At 46.5% G+C, this 27,541-nt stretch overlaps 1 protein-coding gene across 3 annotated transcripts in view; it reads left to right on the top strand.

The window, feature by feature from the left end:
• TMEM242 (transmembrane protein 242) overlaps nt 1-27,541 on the top strand; it is a 564,077-nt gene that overhangs the window by 81,410 nt on the left and 455,126 nt on the right. For all 3 annotated transcript variants that reach the window (XM_069769395.1, XM_069769394.1, XM_069769393.1), the window contains exon 2: nt 9,384-9,484. In XM_069769395.1, the coding sequence (XP_069625496.1) occupies nt 9,384-9,484 (101 nt within the window). The remainder of the gene's footprint in view (nt 1-9,383; nt 9,485-27,541) is intronic.

Here is a 27,541-nt window from a genome sequence, read left to right as displayed (position 1 = left end):
TCGTCAACTTCTGACCTAGACTTTGGCAGGACTGTCCTCAGCACGGTGGTCCCCCCCTAGGTGATGGTCTCTGTAAGATCTCCAGTGGGGTGCTGTCGTGGCGAAAGGGAAAAAGCCGGATTACTCACCGGTAATACTCTTTTAGTGAGTCCACGACAGCACCCTCTTATATCCCTCCCTATATTAATATAGTACTTACTATTGAGTAAAATTCTTTTAATCATACATGAGCAAATAAGTTTGAAAATGAAATAAATTATATTTGCCTAATACTGGCGGTCCTCCGGGTACTCTGAAATCAAAACTGAGGAGGAGAGGCGGACCGCCCCTTTTATTTCTCGGTAGGTTTCCTGTTCCTGCGGGGCGGATCCCTCTCTCCAGTGGGGTGCTGTCGTGGACTCACTAAAAGAGTATTACCGGTGAGTAATCCGGCTTTTTTTTTCCACTAATGTTAGAATAGGGTTAGGGCTAGGATTAGGGTTAGGGTTTCGGTATGTGCACACGTATTCTGGTCCTCTGCTGCGGATTTGATAAATCTGCAGTGCTAAACCGCTGCGGATTTATGGCGGATTTACCGCGTTTTTTCTGCGCATTTCACTGCGGTTTTACAACTGCGATTTTCTATTTGAGCAGTTGTAAAACCGCTGCAGAATCCGCAGAAAGAAGTGACATGCTGCGGAATGTAAACCGCTGCGTTTCCGTGCAGTTTTTCCGCAGCAATGTGTACAGCGATTTTTGTTTCCCATAGGTTTACATTGAACTGTAAACTCATGGGAATCCGCAGCGTTTTCCGCAGCGTGTGCACATACCTTTAGAATTAGGCTATGTGCACACGGTGCGGATTTGGCTGCGAATCCGCAGCGGATTGGCCGCTGCGGATTCGCAGCAGTGTTCCATCAGGTTTACAGTACCATGTAAACCTATGGAAAACCAAATCCGCTGTGCCCATGGTGCGTAAAATACCGCGCGGAAACGCTGCGTTGTATTTTCCGCAGCATGTCAATTCTTTGTGCGGATTCCGCAGCGTTTTACACCTGTTCCTCAATAGGAATCCGCAGGTGAAATCCGCGGAAAATCCGCAGGTAAAATGTAGTGCCTTTTACCCGCGGATTTTTCAAAAATAATGCTGAAAAATCTCACACGAATCCGCAACGTGGGCACATAGCCATAGGGTTAGGGTTGGAATTAGGGTTGTGATTAGGGTTATGGGATTAGGGTTAGGGGTGTGTTGCGGTTATAGTGTTGGAGGTAGAATTGAGGGGTTACCACTGTTTAGGCACATCAGGGGTCTCCAAACGCAACATGGCGCCACCATTGATTCCAGCCAATCTCGTATTCAAAAAGTCAAATGGTGCTCCCTCAATTCCGAGCCCCGACGTGCGCCCAAACAGTGGTTTACCCCCACATATGGGGTACCAGCATACTCAGGAAAAACTGCTCAACAATTACTGGGGTCCAATTTCTCCTGTTACCCTTGTGAAAATAAAAAAATGCTTGCTAAAACATCATTTTTGAGGAAAGAAAAATGATTTTTTATTTTCATGGCTCTGCGTTGTAAACGTCTGTGAAGCACTTGGGGGATCAAAGTGCTCACCACATATCTAGATAAGTTCCTTGGGGGGTCTAGTTTCCAAAATGGGGTCACTTGTGGGGGAGCTCCAATGTTTAGGCACACCAGGGGCTCTGCAAACGCAACGTGACGCCCGCAGACCATTCCATCAAAGTCTGCATTTCAAAAGTCACTACTTCCCTTCTGAGCCCCGACGTGTGCCCAAACAGTGGTTTACCTCCACACATGGGGTATCAGCGTACTCAGGAGAAACTGGACAACAACTTTTGGGGTCCAATTTCTCCTGTAAGCCTTGGGAAAATAAAATATTCTGGACTAAATAATTATTTTTGAGGAAAGAAAACGTATTTATTATTTTCACGGCTCTGCATTATAAACTTCTATGAAGCACTTGGGGGTTCAAAGTGCTCACCACACATCTAGATAAGTTCCTTTCGGGGTCTAGTTTCCAAAATAGGGTCACTTGTGGGGGGTTTCTACTGTTTAGCCACATCAGGGGCTCTGCAAACACAACGTGACGCCCGCAGAGCATTCCATCAAAGTCTGCATTTCAAAACGTCACTACTTCAATTCCGAGCCCCAACATGTGCACAAACAGTAGTTTACCCCCACATATGGGGTATCACCGTACTCAGGAGAAACTGGACAACAAATATTGGGGTCAAATTTCTCCTGTTACCCTTGGGAAAATAAAAAATTGCAGGCTACAAGATCATTTTTGAGAAAATATTTTTTATTTTTTTATTTTCATGGTTCTGCGTTATAAACTTCTGTGAAGCACCTGGGGGTTCAAAGTCCTCACCACACATCTAGATTAGTTCCATTGGGGGTCTAGTTTCCAAAATGGGGTCATTTCTGGGGGATCTCCAATGTTTAGGCACACAGGAGCTAATTTTCCATTTAAAAAGCCAAATGGCATGCCTTCCCTTCCGAGCCCTGCCGTGCGCCCAAACAGTGGTTTACCCCCACATATGGGGTATCAGCGTACTCAGGACAAACTGGACAACAACATTTGGGGTCCAATTTCTCCTATTACCCTTGGCAAAATAGGAAATTCCAGGCTAAAAAATCATTTTTGAGGAAAGAAAAATTATTTTTTATTTTCATGGCTCTGCGTTATAAGCTACTGTGAAGCACCTGGGGGTTTAAAGTGCTCAGTATGCATCTAGATAAGTGGGGGAGCTCCAATGTTTAGGCACACAGGGGCTCTCCAAAAGCCACATGGTGTCCGCTAACAATTGGAGCTAATTTTCCATTCAAAAAGTCAAATGGCGCGCCTTCCCTTCCGAGCCCTGCCGTGTGCCCAAACAGTGGTTACCCCCACATATGAGGTATCTGCGTACTCGGGAGAAATTGCCCAACAAATTTTATGATCCATTTTATCCTATTGCCCATGTGAAAATGAAAAAATTGAGGCGAAAAGAATTGTTTTGTGAAAAAAAAGTACTTTTTTCATTTTTACAGATTTGTGAAGCACCTGAGGGTTTAAAGTGCTCACTAGGCATCTAGATAAGTTCCTTGGGGGGTCTAGTTTCCAAAATGGGGTCACTTGTGGGGGAGCTCCAATTTTTAGGCACACGGGGGCTCTCCAAACGTGATATGGTGTCCGCTAAAGAGTGGTGCCAATTTTTCATTCAAAAAGTCAAATGGCGCTCCTTCCCTTCCAAGCCCTGCCGTGCGCCCAAACAGTGGTTTACCCCCACATATGAGGTATCCGCGTACTCAGGACAATTTGGACAACAACTTTCGTGGTTCAGTTTCTCCTTTTACCATTGGGAAAATAAAAAAATTGTTGCTAAAAGATAATTTTTGTGACTAAAAAGTTAAATGATCATTTTTTCCTTCCATGTTGCTTCTGCTGCTGTGAAGCACCTGAAGGGTTAATAAACTTCTTGAATGTGGTTTTGAGTACCTTGAGGGGTGCAGTTTTTAGAATGGTGTCACTTTTGGGTATTTTCAGCCATATAGACCCCTCAAACTGACTTCAAATGTGAGGTGGTCCCTAAAAAAAAATGTTTTTTTATATTTCGTTGTAAAAATGAGAAATCGCTGGTCAAATTTTAACCCTTATAACTTCCTAGCAAAAAATAAATTTTGTTTCCAAAATTGTGCTGATGTAAAGTATACATGTGGGAAATGTTATTTATTAACTATTTTGTGTCACATAACTCTCTGGTTTAACAGAATAAAAATTCAAAATGTGAAAATTGTGAAATTTTAAAAATTTTGGCCAAATTTCCGTTTTTATCACAAATAAACGCAGAATTTATTGACCTAAATTTACCACTACCATGAAGCCCAATATGTCACGAAAAAACAATCTCAGAACCGCTAGGATCCGTTGAAGCGTTCCTGAGTTATTACCTCATAAAGGGACACTGGTCAGATTTGCAAAAAACGGCAAGGTCTTTAAGGTCAAAATAGGCTGGGTCATGAAGGGGTTAATGGTACACTGTTCCTCCTTGATGTATCTGCTATTCTGCATGCTTTTCTTCTGCACTTTACTCCCCTCAGCCATCACTCTAGGATCTGTTGTGCTGGAAGCAGTACTGCTTATGTTAGCAGATCAGAGGGCTCCATGAATATGGCATCAGAACACTCCCACTACTGTGAATTGTGCAGCCCACAGAGGCATGCCCAGTTCACAGCAGTAACAGTTCTATTACAATATATAGGGTTGGAGTCCGTCTGTTATCTTCTATGACCATGGGGTGCCGTATTATGGCACTGATAGTGTCGTGCTGCTACTGTAAAAGCAAGATGTCAGCCCCCAGTGCCTTCGTTAAACTCCTATAACACACAAAATATGTTTCAAATGCAATAAAAACTTGGTTATAACAGCATGTTATGCTACATTACATTGATTTATTAATGATCTACAAAAGCGGTACCTTCCCTTTTAAGGTGCCAAACCTTCCGTCTTTGGGAAAAAAGGGAGGATATGATTTACTACACCTAATGGTGTCAGTGATGTCAAATCCAGAGTTATATTTCCTCCATCATAGTAAGTGTTGCGAGGGTTAAGGCTACTTTCACACATCAGGTGCTGCGGCGCTTGCTGGTTCCGGTGTCTCGCCACAGCACCGGATCCGGCTTATTTTGTGAAAATTGGATCCGTCTCATCCGGTTGTCATCAGTTTCATCCATTTTTCCATCCGTTTTTTGACGGATCCGGCTTTTAAAAACGCCCCCTGACAGGCTAAAAATGTGATTGCCCCCCTGAAAATTATATATACAGTGTTCCTACAGGCCATCAGTGACAGGTTTGAGAGGAGCAAGATGGACGGCATTATTGCGAAGATTCTGCAGAACAACGTGGATTTCATCGTAGAGGCGAATCGATTGAAAACAATTGTTCTTGAGAAGGAGTGATAGAGACAGCGCATCATGCGTCTGCGCCGACGCCGTTTGTGGATCCACCCTATCACGGCAGAGAGAATGAAGCGTGAAATCTTTTCTACTTTTTACATGGAGCTACGAGGAGACCCAGAGAAGTTTTTCAGCTATGTGCGGATGAAAGCTTAGAACTTTGATGTATCGGGGGAGCAGATTGAACATCTAATAAGGAGTGATACATTTTGCAGATTGTCCATTACACCGGCTGAGCATCTGATGGTCACTCTTCGGTAAGCATACTTTTTGGATGTACTCTAGTAGCGCACTTTCATTGATTGATTGACATTTTGAATTTGCAGTAATTTCTGCCTTGCTTTTGTTCACAGATTTGTAGCTACTGGAGAATCCCTGTCTTCACTACATTTCCAGTTCAGACTGGGAATTTCAACCATATCTGGAATAGTGAGGCACACTTGCCGTGCACTGTGGGACTCTCTGCGCAATGATTTCATTCCACATCCCACAATGCAGACATGGTTGGAAGTAGTAGATTCCAGGAAGTGTGTCAGTTTCCCAATTGCTTTGGCGCGGTGGATGGGAAACCTATCCGTACCGTGAAACCAGCTGGTTCTGGATCCGAGTATTTCAACTATAAAAAGTACTTTTCCATCGTGCTGATGGTCATCGCCGATGCGGATTACAAAGTTGTAGCAGTGGATATTGGGGCGTATGGCCGCTCAAATGATTCACAAGTTTTCAAACTGTCTTCTATGGGGCGGCATTTGTATGGACAAACCTGTAAATTCACCCCCCTCCGCCCCCCCCCCCCCAAGACCACTGCCTCAAACCTCTGAGCCACCAATGCCTTTTGTTTGTGTTGGGGATGAAGCCTTTTAGCTTTCAGAACATCATTTGAAACCCTACTCCAGCCGTGGTTTAAACAATACTAAAAGAGTTTTCAACTACCGACTCACACCTGCACAGAGAATGGTGGAGTGTGCATTTGGGATCTTAACCGCTAAATGGAGAGTTCTCCTGCTGGTATTGCTTCATCCTTAGGTGTGCCATCTTCATCCTCTACAAAGATTTGATATCGGTTCTTCAGTTGTGTGGTTGGTGATTTCTCCATGGTCTTCTTGCTTCTTTTGGTCACATGCTTCCACTCATCTGCTTTTGGAGGTTCTCTGACACTTTTTTCACCTTCTGTGACCAGTAGAGATGCTTCTGTTCTGTCTAGAAAGTCTTCATTCTCTTTGATGAGTTTCAAAGTTGCTATTCTTTCTTCCAGACCCCGCACCTTTTCTTCTAAAAGGGCCACTAGTCTACACTTCTGACAGGTGAAATTTGATTCTTCTTCTGGTCGATCTGTGAACATGTAGCACATGCTGCAGCTCACCATGTAGGTTGTCACATCTGCCATGTTGCTCCTAGATCCTGCTGACTTGCTGTGTGTTTTCCTTCTTGTGTAATCTACTCAGCCAAGCTCTCTTGCAATAATATCCTACAGGCAAAGTACGGCGCGCGGTTTGGTGATGCTTTCCAAGCAGCTGGTCCCGGCTGTACCCAACGATCTTCTGAAGACAGCCACTGTGGATGAGGTAGTGAGAGCGTGTGTTGTCCTGCACAATTATGTGCTATCCAAGGAACAGATTTCCATTGAGGACCAGGCTGAACAAACCACCTTGGCTGATTATAGCAACCAAACGAATAGACGTTCTGCCACTGTTTCCAGAATTCGGGATCAATTTGCAAAATATTTTATTTCACCCAAAGGAAGAATAGACTGGCAGGATGCGAGAGTTTGAACAATTTGTCTTTTTCCTTGTAACAAGTATTTTACCTTTTACCCAAGTTGTGTACCTGTTTGGTTTAACCAAGTTGTGTACCTGTTTGGTTAAACAAGGTTTATTGGTTAGAGCTAAAATACTTTGGGTATAACCCAAACAGGTACACAACTTGGGTAAAAGGTAAAACCAAAGTGTTATCTATACCTTATAAAGAATAAATACAAAATAGCTGTAAACAACATAGTTTTATTTATTTATTTTTTTAAATAACAAAACCAAACTTTTATTTTACAACACAAAAGTAAAATTTATTTAGCAGAACACAAAACTGTAGATTGGAATAAGTTGGGGTGGAGATAGTGCTAGAGGGGCTGTCGGATAGGGACACTTCGACAGTAGGAGTGTGGAGAGAGGAATGTGTTGGTGGTGGGGAAGGATCAATAGGTAGTGGTGAAGGAGTGGAGAAGGCAATTGAGCGGGTGGACAGGAAAGTGGGATTGGGGTTAGGAATTTGGTAGGATGAAGGGGTGTATGTGATGTTTTGGGAGGATTGAGAGGCAGAAGCAATGATGGGTGGAGAAGAGGGTTGGGAAGGAGGTGATGGAGGCTGGTGGTAGTGGGCAGGGAGAGGAGGCGCGGATGAAGTAGATGCTAAGTGGTATAGGTTGGATCATCATATTGGTGGGAAGGGGCACGGGCTGTAGGCTGGTAGTGTGGCTGGTGGTAAGGGGCACGGGAACACTGGAAGTGTTGTGGCTGGTGGGACGGGGCACCTGCACGATGTGGGTGATGGTAGTGGCTGTAGTGATGGACAGTGGATGAAGCGGGGGCAGTTGCAGCATGGGTGGTTAGTGTCTCTGCTTTTGAGGCAATGAGCGCTAGAGTCAACTGGCAGGATTCCATTACTTGCATCTGCTGAGAAGTAGATAGCGTCTTCATTTGCTCAAGTACCGACTGGAAAAAAGTGTTGTTCGGTGACTGTCTTGCCTCTGAACGCATCAGAAGTGTATGTATCTTGAGTACACTTTTATTTATTAAATTAAAACCTGCAGCATTTTGCTCTTCCAAAACTTTCAGAAGTTCAGGTGTAAGAACTCGGGCGCATAATTATGTACCTGACCCCTCTGCCGATGGCGCCCCGATGCTACAGGTGTACTAGAGGTGGCAGGAGCAGAGGGGTGGGTACAGGAAACATTATATCCTCACCAGCAGATACATGCTATGGAACCAACCAGGATGCCCCAGCGCTCGCAGATGGGACAGAGAGATCCGATGTGTGGGAAGGCTGGGAAGGTGCAGAGGGGCCGGCACTGTCAAAGTGTCCCTCGGTGGCGGCCTCCTCAGGGATCGCCTTAGAAGGGTTCAACTGTGCTGCAGGCTCCCGAGTGCTCCCGACGGTGCTGTGGAACAAAAGAGAAAAACAAACAATATGCTGTAATTGCATGGCCCTGACTGAAAGAGCAAAAGAGGTTTAGACATGTTAAACATTGGTTATTACATGTGGTGGGTAATATTTACAATCGTGTCACCATCGTTAACCTGAGGAACGACAGGGCTTCGGCATACTTGTATCTGCTCCTGCGTCCTCCAGATCCCCTCGGGGCACACATCTCTTTGTTGAATTCCTTCTTATAGCGATCCCTGATCGACCGCCACCTTTTCACAATCCTCTCACTTGTTAAAAAAGGAGAAACACAACTTCTTACATGAAAGAAACCATACCAATTGTGATTCCGCTCCAGGTCTTTTTCCACCCCTTCCCTCTTCTTCGGGGAGCGCCTCTTGGACTGTGGCAGCAGCTTCCTACAAAGATGAAAAATGGCAAAATACATTAATATATACACATACATACACAAATACACACACACACACATTCACACATACATACACACACACATACATACATACACACACACACACAAAAGAGAGAGGGCGAGAGAGCAAAATTATGTAAAAAAACATTTACCTCATTGCGCTGCCGACGGGAGGGAGGGCTCCCAGAAGAAGACATGGCTGCTCTGGTACGGCTTGGCTGGCTGGGCTCTGTAGCAGGAGAGCTGGCTGGGCTCTGTGGCAGGTTATAGCTTGCTGACCTCTGGCAGGCCCGTGGCTGGCTGGGCTCTGTGGCAGGAGAGCTGGCTGGGCTCTGTGGCAGGTTATAGCTGGCTGGCCTCTGTGGCTGGGCTCTGTGGCAGGAGAGCTGGCTGGGCTCTGTGGCAGGATATAGCTTGCTGGCCTCTGTGGCAGGCCCGTGGCTGACTGGGCTCCGTGGCAGGAGAGCTGGCTGGGCTCTGTGACAGGTTATAGCTTGCTGGCCTCTATGGCTGGGCTCTGTGGCAGGAGAGCTGGCTGGGCTATGTTGCAGGATATAGCTTGCTGGCCTCTGTGGCAGGCCCGTGGCTGACTGGGCTCCGTGGCAGGAGAGCTGGCTGGGCTCTGTGGCAGGTTATAGCTTGCTGGCCTCTGTGGATACCCCCATGAGTGAAAACCGGCGACACTCGGGAGGAAATAATATTCTCCCGATACCTGCACTTCCAGTAAGGCAGCCAGGCAACATTATAATGCTATTTACCTATAGATTAACCCTTTATATGCATGAAAATAGAGCTTTCTAAGGTGACAGGTTCCATTTCAAATGGTTATAATTTAAAAATGAATATTTTAACCTGACTTCTATGTGTATCCATCAGGTGGAATTTTTCTTGGGACAGTTGCAACAGCAGGGATCTTTGCAGGTTTTGGTACAACATTGTCCCTTGCGAAGAGGAGGAGTCCCAATTGGTTTAATAAGGTAAGTGATACTTAATTCCAAAGTTTCTCAGCTATGTTTTTATATGCTACTGGTTAAAGTGTAGCTGCAAGCCTATCTCTGACTGTTGTTTCTCCCTCTTCCTCCACCTTTCTCTCCATAAAACTGCATGTGAAAGTCTGTATTCACTAGAGACAAATTTTACCCGCAAATTAAGAATGAGAATGAAATGTTCATTCAGGAAGAGAAAGAAACGGACTTCTCTGATCAGATATATTGCATATCTTAATATTTTCACACATACAGTCATGGCCAAAAGTATTAACACCCCTGCAATTCTGTCAGATAATACTCAGTTTCTTCCTGAAAATGATTGTAATCACAAATTCTTTGGTATTATTATCTTCATTTAATTTGTCTTAAATGAAAAAAACACAAAAGAGAATGAAGCAAAAAGCAAAACATTGATCATTTCACACAAAACTCCAAAAATGGGCCAGACAAAAGTATTGGCACCCTCAGCCTAATACTTGGCTGCACAACCTTTAGCCAAAATAACTGCGACCAACCGCTTCCAGTAACCATCAATAAGTTTCTTACAGTGCTCTGCTGGAATTTTAGATCATTCTTCTTTGGCAAACTGCTCCAGGTCCCTGATATTTGAAGGGTGCCTTCTCCAAACTGCCATTTTTAGATCTCTCCACAGGTGTTCTATGGGATTCAGGTCTGGACTCATTGCTGGCCACCTTAGAAGTCTCCAGTGCTTTCTCTCAAACCATTTTCTAGTGCTTTTTGAAGTGTGTTTTTGGTCATTGTCCTGCTGGAAGACCCATGACCTCTGAGGGAGACCCAGCTTTCTTACACTGGGCCCTACATTATGCTGCAACATTTGTTGGTAGTCTTCAGACTTCATAATGCCATGCACACGGTCAAGCAGTCCAGTGCCAGAAGCAGCAAAGCAACCCCAAAACATCAGGGAACCTCTGCCATGTTTGACTGTAGGGACCGTGTTCTTTTCTTTGAATGCCTCTTTTTTTGTCCTGTAAACTCTATGTTGATGCCTTTGCCCAAAAGGCTCTACTTTTGTCTCATCTGACCAGAGCACATTCTTCCAAAACGTTTTAGGCTTTTTCAGGTCAGTTTTGGCAAACTCCAGCCAGGCTTTTTTATGTCTCGGGATAAGAAGTGGGGTCTTCCTGGGTCTCCTACCATACAGTCCCTTTTCATTCAGACGCCGACAGATAGTACAGGTTGACACTGTTGTACCCACGGACTGCAGGGCAGCTTGAACTTGTTTGGATGTTAGTCGAGGTTCTTTATCCAACATTCGCACAATCTTGCGTTGAAATCTCTTGTCAATTTTTCTTTTCCATCCACATCTAGGGAGGTTAGCCACAGTGCCATGGGCTTTAAACTTCTTGATGACACTGCGCACGGTAGACACAGGAACATTCAGGTCTTTGGAGATGGACTTGTAGCCTTGAGATTGCTCATGCTTCCTCACAATTTGGTTTCTTAAGTCCTCAGACATTTCTTTGGTCTTCTTTCTTTTCTCCATGCTCAATGTGGTACACACAAGGACACAGGACAGAGGTTGAGTCAACTTTATTCCATGTCAACTGGCTGCAAGTGTGATTTAGTTATTGCCAACACCTGTTAGGTGCCACAGGTAAGTTACAGGTGCTGTTAATTACACAAATTAGAGAAGCATCACATGATTTTTCGAACGGTGCCAATACTTTTGTCCACCCCCTTTTTTATGTTTGGTGTGGAATTATATCCAATTTGGCTTTAGGACAATTCTTTTTGTGTCTTTTTCATTTAAGACAAATTAAATGAAGATAATAATACCAAAGAATTTGTGATTACAATCATTTTCAGGAAGAAACTGAGTATTATCTGACAGAATTGCAGGGGTGTTAATACTTTTGGCCATGACTACTATTAATTTATGAAATAAAATTAAAACAGCAGTTACTCTCTAACCGCTTCATGACCTATAGGTACGTCATAGATTGTGTCCTGACATTTGATGTGAGATTACATCTTTTCTGGCACATGACAGCTGAGTTGATCAGCTTTCATGTTCCCTTAACAGCTGCGGGTAGAATCGCGATCCACCATGTTAACATGTTAAATGCTCTTTTCAATCTTACAGGAAGTGCATCCCTAAGGCTAGGTTCTCATTGCATTAATGGGACCGCGCTAACGGACGAAATTAACGCCGTGCAACGCGTCCGTTAGCGCGCCCATTAACACCAATTGGGACGCTCATCACTAGCGCGTGCCATTTTCGGCACGCGCTAGCGATGTGCCGGTGTTTTGTGGCACGCCCGAGGTCCGTTTTCCGCTCTCGCAGATCTCCGATCTGCGAGAGCGGGGACATTAACGCGACCCCATAAAACAACATTGCGTTAGCGCAATCCGCTAGCGCTAGGCGCTAAACGGATTGCTCTAACGCAATATGAACCTAGCCTTACCCTGCCCATCTGTGCCCCTGTGGCATAATTGCGGGGCGCCGATGGGTTGGCATGACAACAAGGGGTCTTCAGAAGACCACCGTGATTGTCATTGTGGATCTCCTATGTACGATAACCCATGGTCGTCGTTCATAGGAGATGATGATTTTTGCTACAAATGACTTCAGATCATGTGCAGTGTGCGTCTCTGAAGCTGGGACACATACACTCTGCTTCAGAGGCTCAATGATATGTGTGTATACAAAGACACTCGCGTGCGCTAGATAAGTATGGCACTAGCGATGGTGCTGGCTTTTGTAAGCCATGTTATCACGCCTACAGGGTCTTGATAACATTCTGAGTGGGCTGCCTAGTCTGGGGAAACGAACACGCCATCGACTAATGAAATGGTTCATTAACACATCATAAACGGACTTTAGAACTTTTTTCTAAATATGTGTTTTTGCTTAATGTACTAAAGGGACTGTTAGGCATGGTTATTTATATAGGTAGTCGCAACTTCTGGTGGTTCTGGGGACATAGGGCACATGTCAAGTCCCCTTTAATGCATTTTTTTACATGTGTTTTTGCTCCATATTTTTCCCTACTCATTAGTATGAGTGAAATCTGCTGCAAAAACGCTAAAAGAATTGACATGCTGCATATTTAAATCTGCAAGGATAAAATGAGCAATTTGTGTTTGAGACTTCAGGAATCTAATTCACTTTTGTTATGGAGGTCTGCAAGTCAGACCCTCAGGGATATTGGATGGTTGCCAGATATGAGGATGTTCGAGCAGTGATGGGACAGACAGATGATCTGTTTCCAGAGCCATAGTTTATTATCAAATAATTTTTATTGAAATTTTCTTTATATGGGAATATGGATAAAGGGGTGAAGGAAAGATAGGGATAGGGAAGGGAAAGATATCCCCAAAATTAAGGGGATTGAGGGAAGAAGCAAGACAGGCACATGTACCAACTAGCATACAGTAGCATAAAAATACACGAAATAACTGTCGCTTCATAATAGCATCTAACAATAAAGCAAACTTTCAAAGTAATACGTCAGTATGAAATGTAAACAGGGTTCAACGTTGCCTTATGTGGCTAATCGAGACTTCAAATTAAAAGTAGAATAACGCAGCAATTTGTAGCTAAACAATACTTCGATGTACACCTAGGAACCTGTAAGAAAAACAAGTTAAAATGAAGGTGCATTAAATTCTTCTGTACACGTAGGCCCGTCATGTCTGGAAGCACCTTAAGGCGATCCTAAACTAAATGGAGGGAAGTTCGTTTTCCTGTAACTATGTGGACAACAGAAAAGTTTGGCTCAAAATCAAGGCTAATTATTGGGAAGAGATATAACTGGAACTTATAAGCATATTAGGATGTGTAATCTACGTATAGGACAGGACTACAAGTCAAGTAGGACCATTAGAGGTTCTAGAAGGAATCAGACCATGTCGCTGCAGAAAGGTCATACCCTCCTCTGGTGTTGCGACATGTACCACTCCGGACAGGAGTTTCACCAAAAGAGTGGAGGAAGGCGACCAAGAATAGGCAAAATGGGACCTCTGGAGCTCCCGTATAACGGGTGAAAAATCTCGTCGTTTTTTCAAAGTGTCTTTAGACAAGTCTCTGAAGAATGTTAGGTGGCCATATGGGGAAGTCAAGAAGCTTTTTTCAGAGGAGAGGTCAAACAGTTTGCCCCTAACCCAGGCTGGAAAAAAGGAGACAATAATGTCTCTTGGCACATCTGATGGAAGGGACATAGGTCTTTTAATTCGGTAGATTCTTTCAATAATATTGGGTTCGTTGACGTCCGGAAAGAAATTAGAGATCATTTGGCGGATGTAGCTTTTCAGGTGGGGGGGTTTAACAGACTCCGGGACTCCTCTGATTTTCACGTTGTTTCTGCGTCTATGATCTTCCAGAGATGCCAAGTTACATTTGAGTGAATCTATGTCTCTTTGTAGACTTTCTAACAAGGCAGAGGACACAGGAGGAGTCGGCGGAGGATCCGTGCAGGGAAGGTCATAGCTCCCGGAGGAAAAATCCTCCATATTATTATCAGAAGAGTATGCAGAGGTTGCGTATGAATTATGTGCTGATGAAGAAGAATCGTAGAGAGAAGACCTTGAGGAAGATAAGGACGAGGAGGAGTCTAGGTTATCCGTAATGGATGTCAACGCGTCTTTTATGTATGATTCGGTAGCTGTATCCGTACTAGGTGGGCGAGTGCTTGGCGGATTAAAAGAAAGCAAGATTTTGTCCATCATTAGTGAATGTTCCTCCATTTTTTTGTTAAAACGGTTGCAGAAGACTCGCATCAAATCATCAATAAATAATTCGGTTGGGGGTCTTTCTGTGTCTCTCACCTCTTTTGCACTGGGGAAAGAATATATAGCTTCTATGGTGTGTTTCTCCCCCCCTTGGATAGAACAGTGGCTGGTTATCTGTAAAGGTGCCACTTGTGGGTGGTGATTTATTTGTGAGATGTCATCAAGAGTTAATTTGTCCCCTTCAGCCCCATGCCTCTCTGTCATCTGGCGTTTGGGCTGGGGCACAAATGCGGGGGCATCATAATTTAGAGTGCGGCTAGCAGCCTGTCTTATTTTTTCCATTGTTATCGTTCCGCTGCTAGATGTGGGCGGAGTCGAGGGCGGGGTTTCATCCCTCCTCCTGCTCCCCTTCCCCGCCGTTGACAGCAAAGCCACCGCTCTATTTTCAGATGACCTGTCGGTCTGGGGGGCAGGAGCGAGTGTGCCTTTATATAGCAGAGCAGGAGCCGCCCGTGGTTGGATCTCACCTGGAGATTCTTCTGCAGCGGGGCCAGTGTATTCTCCGCTGCTCACAGCAGTGCCTGTGCGAGCGATGGGCGGAGCTCCGACGCTCCTTCTGCTTCCCCGTCTCTTCTGTCCCAGCGATGCCGCTGCCTTGCCACTGCTCCCGGTGGGTCCCGGGGGCCTCACGGCGTGAGCCACACACAGCGCCGGCTCACCCGCCGTGATCTCCGACGCTTGGTTGCGGCTCCGTCCTCCGGGGGCGGCGCCGCCGCGCTCCATGGGCGGAACAGTGGGCGGAGCTTCGGCGCTTCTTCTACCCTCTGGCCTCGCACGTCCGGGCGATGCCGCCGCTTTGGATCTGCTCCCGGCGGCAGCCCCGACATGCGCGGCCGCCGCAGAGAGCCCCGGGGACTCGTGGACGGGGGCCGCTTGTAGCAGAGGGTCTCCTGGAGACTTTCCCGCAACTGGGACCGGGCTGCCTCCTCCGAGAGTGGGCCTGCCACACAACGTGGGCGTGGTTTTGGGCGGGGTTTCGGCGTCTCTCCCTGCACCCGGTCTCGCTTGTTCAGGCGAGACCGCGGCTTTAGGCCTACCTTCGAGGGTAGCAGCAGTCTTCGATCCTCCTCTGTATAGGCCTGTGGGCTTCAGCACGGGAGTCGCTGTGGAGGGGAGCCTGACCAGAGATCCTCCTTTAGGTGGCATAAAACTGGGGCTTGGTAGCACCGATGAGTGCAGCCTCTTGTCATATGAGCACATGCCTGCAGCAAGGCCTCTGCTGGGGTCGGTATGTCCCGAAATTGCTTGTGGCTTCATAAAAGTTGTCTTTTTCATTATGCGTCCTGGTCCTGAGTCCTTTAAATAAAGTTTCAAGAGATTTCTTCCCAAAATGTATGCATATAGCCGCTCAAAATAAGGGATTTTTCAGGAGCTCCTGTAACACAGGTCGACTCCTGATCCCCAGCAAGCCGCGCCTCTCCCAGAGCTATAGTTTAATTAGTTACACCTTGCCCTTATATACTCTTTTGAGTGGGGGTATACATTCTGGTCATGCACACATCAGCTGTTTATTACAAATGAGATCATCATTAATTGATCAGGTGTTTTTCCATAAGAAGTGATCTGTGAACAGGTGTTCAATACCACAAGGTCCCAAAATCAATGTAATTAGCCTTACCCTAATGCAGTTTATAACCCGTTATATAGCTAATAGATATCACCACCTGTCATTATCTTCCCCATATCAATATAACTCTTAAGCGTAGTCATGTCAGCAGTTCTAATGAAAGGTCAGAATGGCATATGACAGACATGTCTGAACATTGCCTGTTACAACTAGAAAATATATATGAATTAAAGAATATGTCAAGGTGGTCCCTGATTTCCCGATCAGTTCCCCCTTTTGAGATGAGATATGATTTTTCCCTTAACCTACAGGTACTTCAAAGGCCTAGTGCCAGTGTCGGACTTTCTTCTCATTTTCTTCTGCCGAATCCCCATAGGATGGGGAGACCATATCCTTTTCTCAACTATAGCATTTGTTCATATTCATCGTTACGGGGATTGACTTGGATGCACATAGTTTTAGTAATGGATGCATCGATCAGTCTCTGGAGGAGCCCTCTCGCAGGGTGTGCAGCAACATTCTCGTCTGTTCTTTTCCTAAAACATACACAGCCCACACAAAATCTGCAGAGCATTTAGCTCAGTTGCTTCACTTGCAGCCTCCTCAAATATCAGTTGGCAACAAAATATTTGGTTTCACCTTATCTCATTCATACACTTGTGACTATGTGTTTTTACTTATTACCGTTCCTTTGTTTTATCCTGGTGCCAGTTGACCAAGGATCACAACTAATTGGACTCCCTTATACAATCATGATTTTTATTCTCAAATCCTTATATCTTACTGGATGGACAAATGTCTTTTTTCGGCCTTACTATGTTACTATGTTACACACGGCATGCACATTCAAGCAAGGAGTCTCATGTATCAGTCACCTTCTTTCACACACAATTATTCACTCAGACGAAAGATAATCCCTTTCACAGCTACGTGGCTTTCACTGTCTATCCCTATGTCTGTGCACTGCGTTTTCCCCCTTTTTCCTGGTGCTCTCTGCTATCTATATTCTATTTCTGCCTACCTTTTCTCTCTGGTTGATGTTCTAATTTGCTCCTTATCGAAAACACCCCTTACGGCCACTTCTCACTGACCTCTAATTTGTCTGTCGCGTTTTAACTATCCACACTGTGACAAAACACTCTGGGATCGCCTTTGCTGGGGTCAAAGGACACGTGGTTTGTGCATTGAATCTGAGGCGTACAGCAGGTTTCTGAGCAGGCTGACCTCAGGTCAGATTTATTAACGTGAAAGCAACACAAAAAACAAAACATAAAAATAAATCCTAGCCTGTCCGGCACTAACTAAACAAATACGTTGCTATCTCAACAACTGGGGGGGCTTCTCCCACCCAGCTAACATCATACAGATCTTGAGCAGAGCTCTTCACTCACGTTTGTCTCACACAGGCAGGCAATCTGTGTGCCCCAGGCAGAGACTGGAAACACCCAGCTGGTCATCTTTTATTCCTGCAATCATTAACCCATTAGCACCCTGAAGATACTGAGTGGCCTAATTCACATAGGACAAACACCTGGGCGAGATATACCTGCCTCCATCTACCACACCAGCATGAGTCTTACATATCCCCCCCCCTTGCTCAGACCACTCCGGTCGAGCAAGAACACTTTTGAAACAGTGCACTCGGGATAGGGCATCGGCGTTCCCCATCTGCACCCCAGGTCGGTGCTCCACCGTAAAAGAGTAAGCCTGCAGGGCAAGGAACCACCGGGTTACCCGACTATTACGGTCCTTGTGGAGGTGCATCCACTTGAGAGGGGCATGGTCTGTGACCAGCCTAAACTTCCTACCAGCCAAGTAATACTTGAGGGAGTCGAGAGCCCATTTAATGGCTAGGCACTCTTTTTCAACCACCGCATACCTCTGCTCATGTACATTCAGTTTCCGACTGAGATAGAGGACCGGGTGTTCGACTCCGTCCCTCACCTGGGAAAGTACAGCTCCGACACCAGTATCAGAGGCATCAGTTTGTACCACAAACTCGCTGCTGAAATCAGGAGTCACTAGTACGGGCTGAGAGCACAAAGCCCGTTTCAGGCTGTGGAAGGCCTCTTCAGCAGCTGAGGTCCATTTTACCATGACGGAACCCTTCCCCTTGGTAAGATCCGTCAAGGGAGTAGCCATGGCTGCAAAATTGGGTATGAACCGGCGATAATAGCCGGCAATCCCCAGGAAAGCCTGCACTTGTTTCTTGTTCACTGGTTGTGGCCAGCCCTGAATTGCCTGTATTTTGTCGATCTGGGGTTTAACCACTCCTCGGCCAATCACGTAGCCCAAGTATCGGGCTTCTTCAAGCCCGATGTGGCATTTCTTGGGGTTTGCCGTTAAACCTGCATCTCGCAGGTCATCAATCACCGCTTGTACCTTCTGGAGATGAGTTTCCCAGTCCATGCTGTAAATTACGATGTCATCCAGGTAGGCAGAAGCGTACTGTCTGTGAGGCCTCAAGACTCGATCCATCAATCTCTGGAACGTTGCGGGAGCTCCGTGAAGTCCAAACGGCATATAGACATACTGGAACAGACCTTCCGGTGTAGCAAATGCCGTCTTCTCTCTGGCCGCCTCGGCCAGAGGAATCTGCCAGTACCCCTTTGTTAAATCCAGGGTCGTAATGTATCGGGCTTTACCAAGCCGGTCGATCAACTCATCGACCCGGGGCATAGGGTACGCATCAAATTTAGAAACTGCATTCAGTTTCCTAAAGTCATTACAAAACCGGATGGAGCCATCCGGTTTAGGTATCAACACAATTGGACTGGACCAGGCGCTGTGTGACTCCTCAGTGACTCCTAAGTCCAACATTGCCATCACTTCCCGGGAGACGGCTTCACGGCGGGCTTCCGGAATCCGGTAGGGCTTCACATGAACAGTGACGCCAGGCTCTGTGACAATCTCATGTTTCACCAACTTCGTCCGGCCAGGTTTTTCGGAGAAGAACTGTCGGTTCTGTAACAAAAATTGCTTAACCTCAGATTTTTGTCGTTCTGAGAGAGTCTCAGCAACCTGCACCTCTGGTACAGTAGGTGAACAAACCGGACGGGGCAGATCCGCCGTTAGGGCAGAGCGGTCTTTCCAGGATTTTATCAGATTCACATGATAAATCTGTTCCGGTTTTCTCTTACCCGGCTGGTACACTTTATAGTTCACTTCACCAACTCTTTCTCGGACCTCAAACGGGCCCTGCCATTTCGCCAGGAATTTACTATCCACCGTAGGGATTAGGACCAACACCCTATCGCCGGGTGCAAATGTACGGACCTTAGCGCCTCTATCATAACTTTGCCTCTGGGCTCCCTGGGCCTGTAACATATGGTCCCTAACAATGGGCATGACAGCGGCAATACGATCCTGCATTTGTGTTACATGGTCGATCACCGTTTTAAAGGGAGTGACTTGACCTTCCCAGGTTTCTTTTGCGACGTCCAGCAGTCCCCGGGGACGACCGGTGTACAACAGTTCGAAAGGCGAAAATCCTGTGGAAGACTGGGGAACTTCCCTAATGGCAAACAGCAAATAGGGTAACAAGTAATCCCAGTTCTTCCCATCTTTGTTTATCGCCTTCCGGAGCATCTGTTTTAAGGTTTTGTTGAAGCGCTCAACCAGGCCATCTGTTTGAGGGTGATAGACAGACGTACGCAACGGGTCTATTTGTAAGAGCCTGCAGAGCTCCTTCATTACCCTCGACATAAAGGGAGTCCCCTGGTCGGTGAGTATCTGTTTTGGAATTCCCACCCGACTAAACACTTGTACCAATTCCTTGGCGATCGTCTTGGTAGCTGTGTTACGCAAAGGGACGGCTTCCGGGTAACGAGTGGCATAGTCCACGATGACGAGGATATGTTGGTGCCCACGTGCGGATCGGGGAAGGGGTACCAAAGGGCTACGGAACTGAGATTTAGGGGCCGCGATTTGGCACTCTGGACAGGACTCACAATAGTTACGCACATCACAATGTATTCCAGGCCACACAAAACAATGCAATATCCTTTCTGTGGTTTTCTGTACCCCCAGATGTCCCCCCATTATATGACCGTGGGCCAAATCCAGTACCTTCCGCCGATAAGGTTTGGGTACCACTAACCGTTGCACTGTGTCTTCCCCTTTTTTTTTCTACCTGGTAGAGCAAATCATTTTCAAGAACCATATACGGGTACGCTAGCCTAGTGTCAGGTTCTACGGGTACCCCATCTATCATTTTTACATTTTTCCTAGCCGGAGTCAAGGTAGGATCTTTCATTTGCTCGCTGTGGAAGTCATCCACCTGGACTCCCAAATCTGTCAGGCAGGGTGCCGGATGGCTGTCTGCCTCCGCCTCTCGCTGAGGTTCCTCAGTTTCCTCTGTTTCCCCCGCCATGACGGAGAAGGGGTACTGAAGGTTAGATTCACTAACCTCCCCAGCAACATCTTCCTGTGGGGTCTCCTCTAGGGACTCGGGACCTCCAGATGGCATGGGAGAAGATTCACGGGTACAGCTACCGTGAAGGAGCAACTGATTCTCCCACAACTGCCAGAAATAGGGAAAATCCCTGCCCAGGATTACATCATGTAACAATGCGGGAACGAGTCCCACTTTGTGCTGCACTGACCCATAGGGAGTAGAAATCCATATGACCGCTGTTAAGTACGAGCGGGTGTCACCATGCACACACGTCACAGAAAACTTGTCAGACGGACCAGACGGAAGTGCCACTAGACTAGCTTTCACCAGAGTCACCACACTTCCAGAGTCTAGTAATGCCACAACATTTTTCCCATCAACAGATAATTCACACAGGTGTTTCACTGTATCATTTTGACCCGCATTCACACTCACTAGCTGTGTAACCAAAGACATGCGTTTTCTAGAGTCTATAACGTCGCACTGCATGGGTTCAGCGGTAACAGGACAGTTCGCAGAAACCTGACCCTTCTCATGGCAGCGGAAACACCTAACAGGTCCCCTACTGAGACCACCGTCCAATACTCTTGGTCTCGGAGTGCGAGCAGTCCCGGACTCCTCCCCCACAGTTTTAAGCGATTTTCCTTCACCCGTGGTCCCTGGAACAGTCTTACCGGTTCCACGAGGAGGAGGCACAGACCGGGGTTTGGCGGTGTCGTCGGGAAGTCCTTCTGCCACGGAATAACGCTCGACCAACTCCACAAGTTGATCCGCTGTCGTGGGATTTCCTTGGCTTACCCACCTTTTCAGCGCTGGGGGTAGTACTCTCAGGTACTTGTCCAGGACAACCCGCTGGATTATTTCGGGTATTGTCAGTACCTCAGGTTGCAGCCATTTCTTTGTCAAGTAGATCAGGTCGAACATCTGAGACCGCGCTGGTTTATCCTGCTGGTATGTCCACTGATGTACCCTCTGTGCACGGACAGCCGTCGTCACACCCAGCCGGGCCAGGATCTCTGCTTTCAGCTTCTCAAAGTCCTGAGCGACCTCCGGGTCCAAATCATGGTAAGCTTTTTGGGCCTCGCCGGAGAGAAACGGGGCAATCAAATCGGCCCATCGTGCCTTCGGCCACTTCTCTCTCAATGCCGTCCGCTCAAACGTTGTCAGATATGCCTCGACGTCATCTTCTGCAGTCAGCTTTTGCCAGTATCGACTCACATGGATCCTTCTGGACTCTGCTTCCGGGTCAGCGTCAGGCATGCTCACCAGGCGCTGCGCCACCTGTTGGAGAAGTTGGCGGTCTGCAACCGTCATGTCCAGTAACTCCTTCAGCTGTGCGGCCATCAAGTGATTAGCTTCGTGCTGTGCGGCAGTGGCCTGCTGCTGTACGGCAGTGGACTTTACTAAGGCTTTCACCACGTCTTCCATGCTGTCGCCTGTGCCACGGTATGCCCGCGTTCTCCACCACAATGTGACAAAACACTCTGGGATCGCCTTTGCTGGGGTCAAAGGACACGTGGTTTGTGCATTGAATCTGAGGCGTACAGCAGGTTTCTGAGCAGGCTGACCTCAGGTCAGATTTATTAACGTGAAAGCAAAACAAAACATAAAAATAAATCCTAGCCTGTCCGGCACTAACTAAACAAATACGTTGCTATCTCAACAACTGGGGGGGCTTCTCCCACCCAGCTAACATCATACAGATCTTGAGCAGAGCTCTTCACTCACGTTTGTCTCACACAGGCAGGCAATCTGTGTGCCCCAGGCAGAGACTGGAAACACCCAGCTGGTCATCTTTTATTCCTGCAATCATTAACCCATTAGCACCCTGAAGATACTGAGTGGCCTAATTCACATAGGACAAACACCTGGGCGAGATATACCTGCCTCCATCTACCACACCAGCATGAGTCTTACAACACTTAAGTAACCACTGCTTTCACAGTGCAGGCGTGCAGAAATGTAATTCCTCTTTTCCACTCGTTTAGTAACCTATACTGAACTCTCATCTTATAGGTGTGCAGACTATGGTCAAACATTCAAAGATATACCAATAAGGTCAAAAACATAAAAGCAACAAAAAAGTAACCCTATACCAAAAACTTATGAATCAGATAAAATTTTACTTTAATTTGTCTAAAAGCAAAACACCATATAAATCATCATCATAAAGCCAACCGTGCTGGCTACTTTCACCCTGCACAGCAAATCTTGTTACCAATGTCTACCTACCAGCAGAGGTTATACAAAAAAAACCCTGTTTGGGAGAGAAGAACAGACAAATCGCGGCGCCCTAAGTGCGTAAACACAATATTATAGTCTTTAAAGGGTGCACAATTTTATGCACTCACCTGATAAGACTAAAATGGCTTTAGATCGTGTATCCTCCAAATTCCCTCTGAGATACTTTTCAATATACAGGGCTTGCAGCTTGCCTCGGGTCGATCCAAGTGAGAGAGCCAGAGTAAGGCTCACACAAGAAAAGCGCATCCAGCCCATGAATGGCAGCGCTTCCCAGGACTCACATTCAAAGATATTTCATATTTTTTTATTTCATAACTTAAAATAGAAGAGATACTCTTCTTTTATTAAGTTATGAAATAAAAAAATATGAAATATCTTTGAATGTGAGTCCTGGGAAGCGCTGCCATTCATGGGCTGGATGTGCTTTTCTTGAACTACCAGCAGAGGTTGGCACCCTAGTCACAAAAGAAAAAAAACGAGAAATGGCGCCCCCCGCTCCTCGGCGGCTCTCCCTGATCCTCCTATATAGCCCTGCGCTGGAGAGTCACACATTCATCCAATTGTACAGGAAAAAGAAGTAACAGAGATTGCCAGTTAAAGGATTGATACTATAGGGTAGACAAATGATGATAATGGCAATGTGCAGTAGGGTGAAAAAGTCTCACAATAACACAGGTGCTAAGTGCAGTTAGTAACCTACTATGCTGTTCCCTGCTATTTTCAACTTGCCTGGCAGCGGAGGTAGGCACCCTACTTGTCAACGGATATGGCGCCCCCACTCCACGACGACTGTCCCCTGGAGTCCCTAATTATTTACTAGGTAATGGATATACTGGGTAGTCATATATATATAAAAAAAAAAAAAGTAGTCAAAAGAGAAAAAACACATTGTTAAAATTGAACAAATGAATGCTTAATGACACATGGTATTAAATAGATGAATAAATCTGATAACAGCTAGCAAAAAAAAGTGTACTCATGGTTTCACTTGCTCTCAATGACCTCTACGCTTTTCACCATATCAGATCATCAGGAGGTTCAGATATTCAGATGCTGCATGGTGGCCATCCACCCACCTTCTAAATATAGATACCCCCATCAATTGAAAAAAGGGGGTTGTATTTCCTCCACTCACTAGAGGACAAATCTTGGTGCCTCCCCCAAAATGGAGTTAGATCATTAGTATGCAGTGACACACAATAATGACTATCCCCTAGTTTTTCTCACAAATGGCGCCATAGAAAAATGCCAGTCATCATTGGTGGGGAAGTGGCATGTGATTACCTCGAGTCGTCGCATGACCAAATGCTCTTCCTGTCCTCCCGCTGCGTGCTGTCCAGCTGGAGCGCAGCGGAGGTTCCCGCGCACTGACACTGCATGTCCAGAAGCCGCACGGCGCTCCATCCAAAGACCCACGACTGCGCATACCGGAACTACGCCATCAACCGCTGCCCTGTGCGTTCCACTGGCCGCATGGTAATTAGCCATGCTTAGTTAACCCCTCACTAACGGAGTGGAGTTGCATAATAATCATATGTGGGAAGGTAAATGTGTAAAATAGTTATACAAATAAAGATTACAAATAAAAATGGATTCCTATTGATCGTCACAATCTGTGAACCCCTGCGGTCATCATGGGGATATATCTGCACATGACAAGACATTATCTTTTATACACTGGTCCTGAACTAAGCAAAAAAGCTGAATTATCGTCAACCATAGTTGCAAAAAAAAAAAACACGCATATGAAAGGCTTTCATTAAGTCCCGACGGTCCAAACGGTGGATCCATACACATTCTTTCTCTAGTCACCTTGCACGACAGCATAGGAGGATGTCTCCATTCCCTAATGGGGGACAGGAAGCACGAGAGGTAACAAGCCCCTCCTCCCTCCTAATCGCCAGTGTCTTTCTTGTCCCCCATGGGGCATGGAGAGGTTTTCGTATGCTGCGTGGCCGGCGACTGCAGTGTACCTGGTTTTTCCTGTCGGGCAGTAGTGGTCGGGGCTCTGCCTTCCTCCTCTTCATGCTGCTCCCGTCTTCCCCGGACTCGGGACCTTCCTGGCCCACCCGCGCCTCTGCGGAGGTAAAGCGGGCCAGTGATCCCCGGCGGTGGCCTCCATGAGCTCCCCGCCTTGTCCTCCTCTCCTGAGTGGCGTTCGGCGTCCCTGAAGTGAAGTCATTGTTGAACACGCGTCATTTCCGGTCCTACGCTCTTTGCTGAAACGCAAGCTGGAGCGCATCAACTTCTGGTGCACAGAGCACGCCTTTCCACGTGGAGGCCTGCTCCAGGACCCAGGGAGGAGGAGGGGAACCTGATTCACCTGCGCTGGGGGATGGATTTATTCCTATATAAACCAGCCTGAAGACACCTCCAGGTAAGACGATCCCTGTCACAATGGATGGTGCTTCCTGCCCTGCATCTGCAGAGCCCAGCACTGCCCCTGCTCCAGTAAGTATGTTGCGGGGTGGGTCCGAGGCTAGGATTAGTGGGACCCTTCTGATCCTCACACCACTCTCCCTCTCTTTTTTCAGGGAGACAAGTCTGCTCAGAAAATCCCAGCCAAAAAGATGCCTAAATGTGCAATCTGCAATGTAAAGCTTCCCTCTCTATGGGAGAAAAAACTGTGTCAGGGGTGCACAGATAAAGTTGTCAAGGCCTAGCAACCTTCCCTCATTGACGAAATCCGGGCCCTAGTCAAGCATGAAGTACAAACTTCTCTAGCTGCCTTCAATCCTCCTCCACAGCCGCAGGGTCCCTCTCCTTCTAAAAAAAGAAAATACAATTTGAAGACTCTGCCTCAGAGTCTGATCACTCGTTTTCATCTTCTTCTGAAAAATGGGTGAATCTTCATCTCCTAAATTTACGGAAGCAAGAAAATATTTTTACTCCTCTGATTATACTGAAGAGTTGGTTATGGCTGTATGTAACATGATGGGGTTACAGGAGGAATCTGTTCCTGAATCTATACAGGATGAAATGTTCGGAGGATTGAAATCGGAGAGACAAATGGGGTTCCCGGTACATAAAAATGTCTTGGATTTAATTTATCAGGATTGGGAGCTCCCGGAGAATTGCCTATCCACCCCCTCTGAAATGAAACACGGGTTTCCATTAGAAGCAGGTTCCGCTTCATGGGACATACCTAAGGTGGACATTCAGGTGGCAAGGGTAGCAAAGAAAACCTCTCTCCCCTTTGAGGACTCCTCACAGTTGAGAGATCCACTAGACAGAAAGATGGAAAGCTTATTAAAAAAGTCATAGGAAACATCCACCTCGGGGTTAAAAATCTAATATTGCTGCCACCTGTGTTGCCAGAGCACTATCTCGTTGGATGGACGAGCTGGAGAAGCATATTGCTCAGGGTACCTCCAGAGGGGAGCTGTTGGACTCTCTTCCCATGCTCCAAAAAGCCTCAGCTTTCTTAGCGGATGCCTCTATGGAATCTATTAGAATTGTGGCCAGATCCTTAGTTCAATCTAATTCCGCCCGTAGGGTCCTCTGACTTAAAATGTGGAGCGGTGATGTTACCTCCAAAATTAAGCTGTGCTCAATTCCCTTTAAAGGTGATTATCTTTTCGGGCTCGCTCTGGATGGAATTCTGGAAAAGGCCACAGATAGAAAAAAGGCCCTTCCAGAACAGAAGCCTGTCAGAAAACTTTTTTTTTCGTGCCCCCAAATCTAGTACCCCTCAAACAAGAGGTAAAGGGAAAACTGGGCGATGGAGCTATGCTAAGGGCAAAGGGAAAAATATCCTCATTCCTCAGCAGCAACAGCAGGATAAATGACTCTGTCCTTGTGGGGAGGAACCTCGGAAACTTTATCCATCATTGGTGGGCCATTACCAATTGTCAATGGGTTCTAAATGTTATTCAGGAGGGCCTTCTCATAGAGTTCATATCTTCTCCCCCCCCCCCCTCCCCCCCTCGGAATCTGAGGATTACCTCTCCGACCTCTCAGGGAGCACATACAATGATGATGACAGGCCTTGGGGACCTCCTAAAATCAAATGCAATCTCCCCAGTACCCCCCCGAGGAATGGAGTTCGGGCCACTACTCTTCTCATCCTGGTAAAAAATAAAAACATCAGGGGAGGCGCGAGTCATAATAAATCTAAAAGATCTCAATTGTCATATCCTATACCGCCCGTTCAAAATGTAATCTGTGAAATCTGCTATCCCCCTGATAGGTCAAAATTATTTCATGGCAACCATCGACCTAAAGGACACCTACTTTCATGTACCAAATTCATCCCCGGCACAGAAAGTATCTCAGGTTTGCAATACAGTTCAACCAACAAGTGAATCATTTTCAATTCAACGTGCTCCCTTTTGGCATTTCTTCAGCGCCGAGAGTATTCTCCAGGATAATGGCGGAGGCCGTGTCTCACATCCGGAGTCAGGGAGTCTGTATTGTCCCATACCTAGACTATCTGCTGCTTATAACCCCCTCGGTTCTGATCCTCAACAATCATGTTTCAAAGACCCTCGACATTCTCAAAACCTTGGCGTGGCTCCCAAATCTGAGGAAGTCCCAGCTACAACCTTCCAAATCATGGACGTTTCTGGGGGTTCTGTTAGACTCAGTAAAACAGAAATTGTTTCTCCCGGAAGATCATCGTTGAGCGATAATAGAGGACGTTATAGATCTGAGGACAGATCTCCGACTCTATGGAAAAGCATGTCAGTCCTAGGCTCTATGACTGCATGTATTCAGTCAGTTTCTTGGGCTCAAGCCCATTCAAGAACCCTTCAAGCCCACATCCTCAGAAACTGGGACGGAAATCCGCGTTCTCTGAACAAAAGAGTACACACTCTGGGGCGCGTGAAGGCATCCCTAGCATGGTGGTTGAACCCAAAAAATATCCGCTGGGGTGTGAGCTGGTCACAATCCTCCCTTGTAACAATTACAACCGACGCCAGCAAACTGGGCTGGGGGGGCAGTAATTTTGCATACTCCCTTCCAGGGATGCTGGAATCGGGCAACAAGCGCCAGATCCTCCAACTTCAGGGAGTTGAAAGCAGTGGAGGCTCTCCTAGCCGCAAGCGGCCTAATATCGGGGAATCATTTCAAAATTTACTTGGAC

The sequence above is a fragment of the Ranitomeya imitator genome, chromosome 5 (genome assembly GCF_032444005.1).
Source record: "Ranitomeya imitator isolate aRanImi1 chromosome 5, aRanImi1.pri, whole genome shotgun sequence".
Classification (NCBI taxonomy): domain Eukaryota; kingdom Metazoa; phylum Chordata; class Amphibia; order Anura; family Dendrobatidae; genus Ranitomeya; species Ranitomeya imitator.
This window is presented reverse-complemented; position numbering and strand designations above follow the sequence as displayed.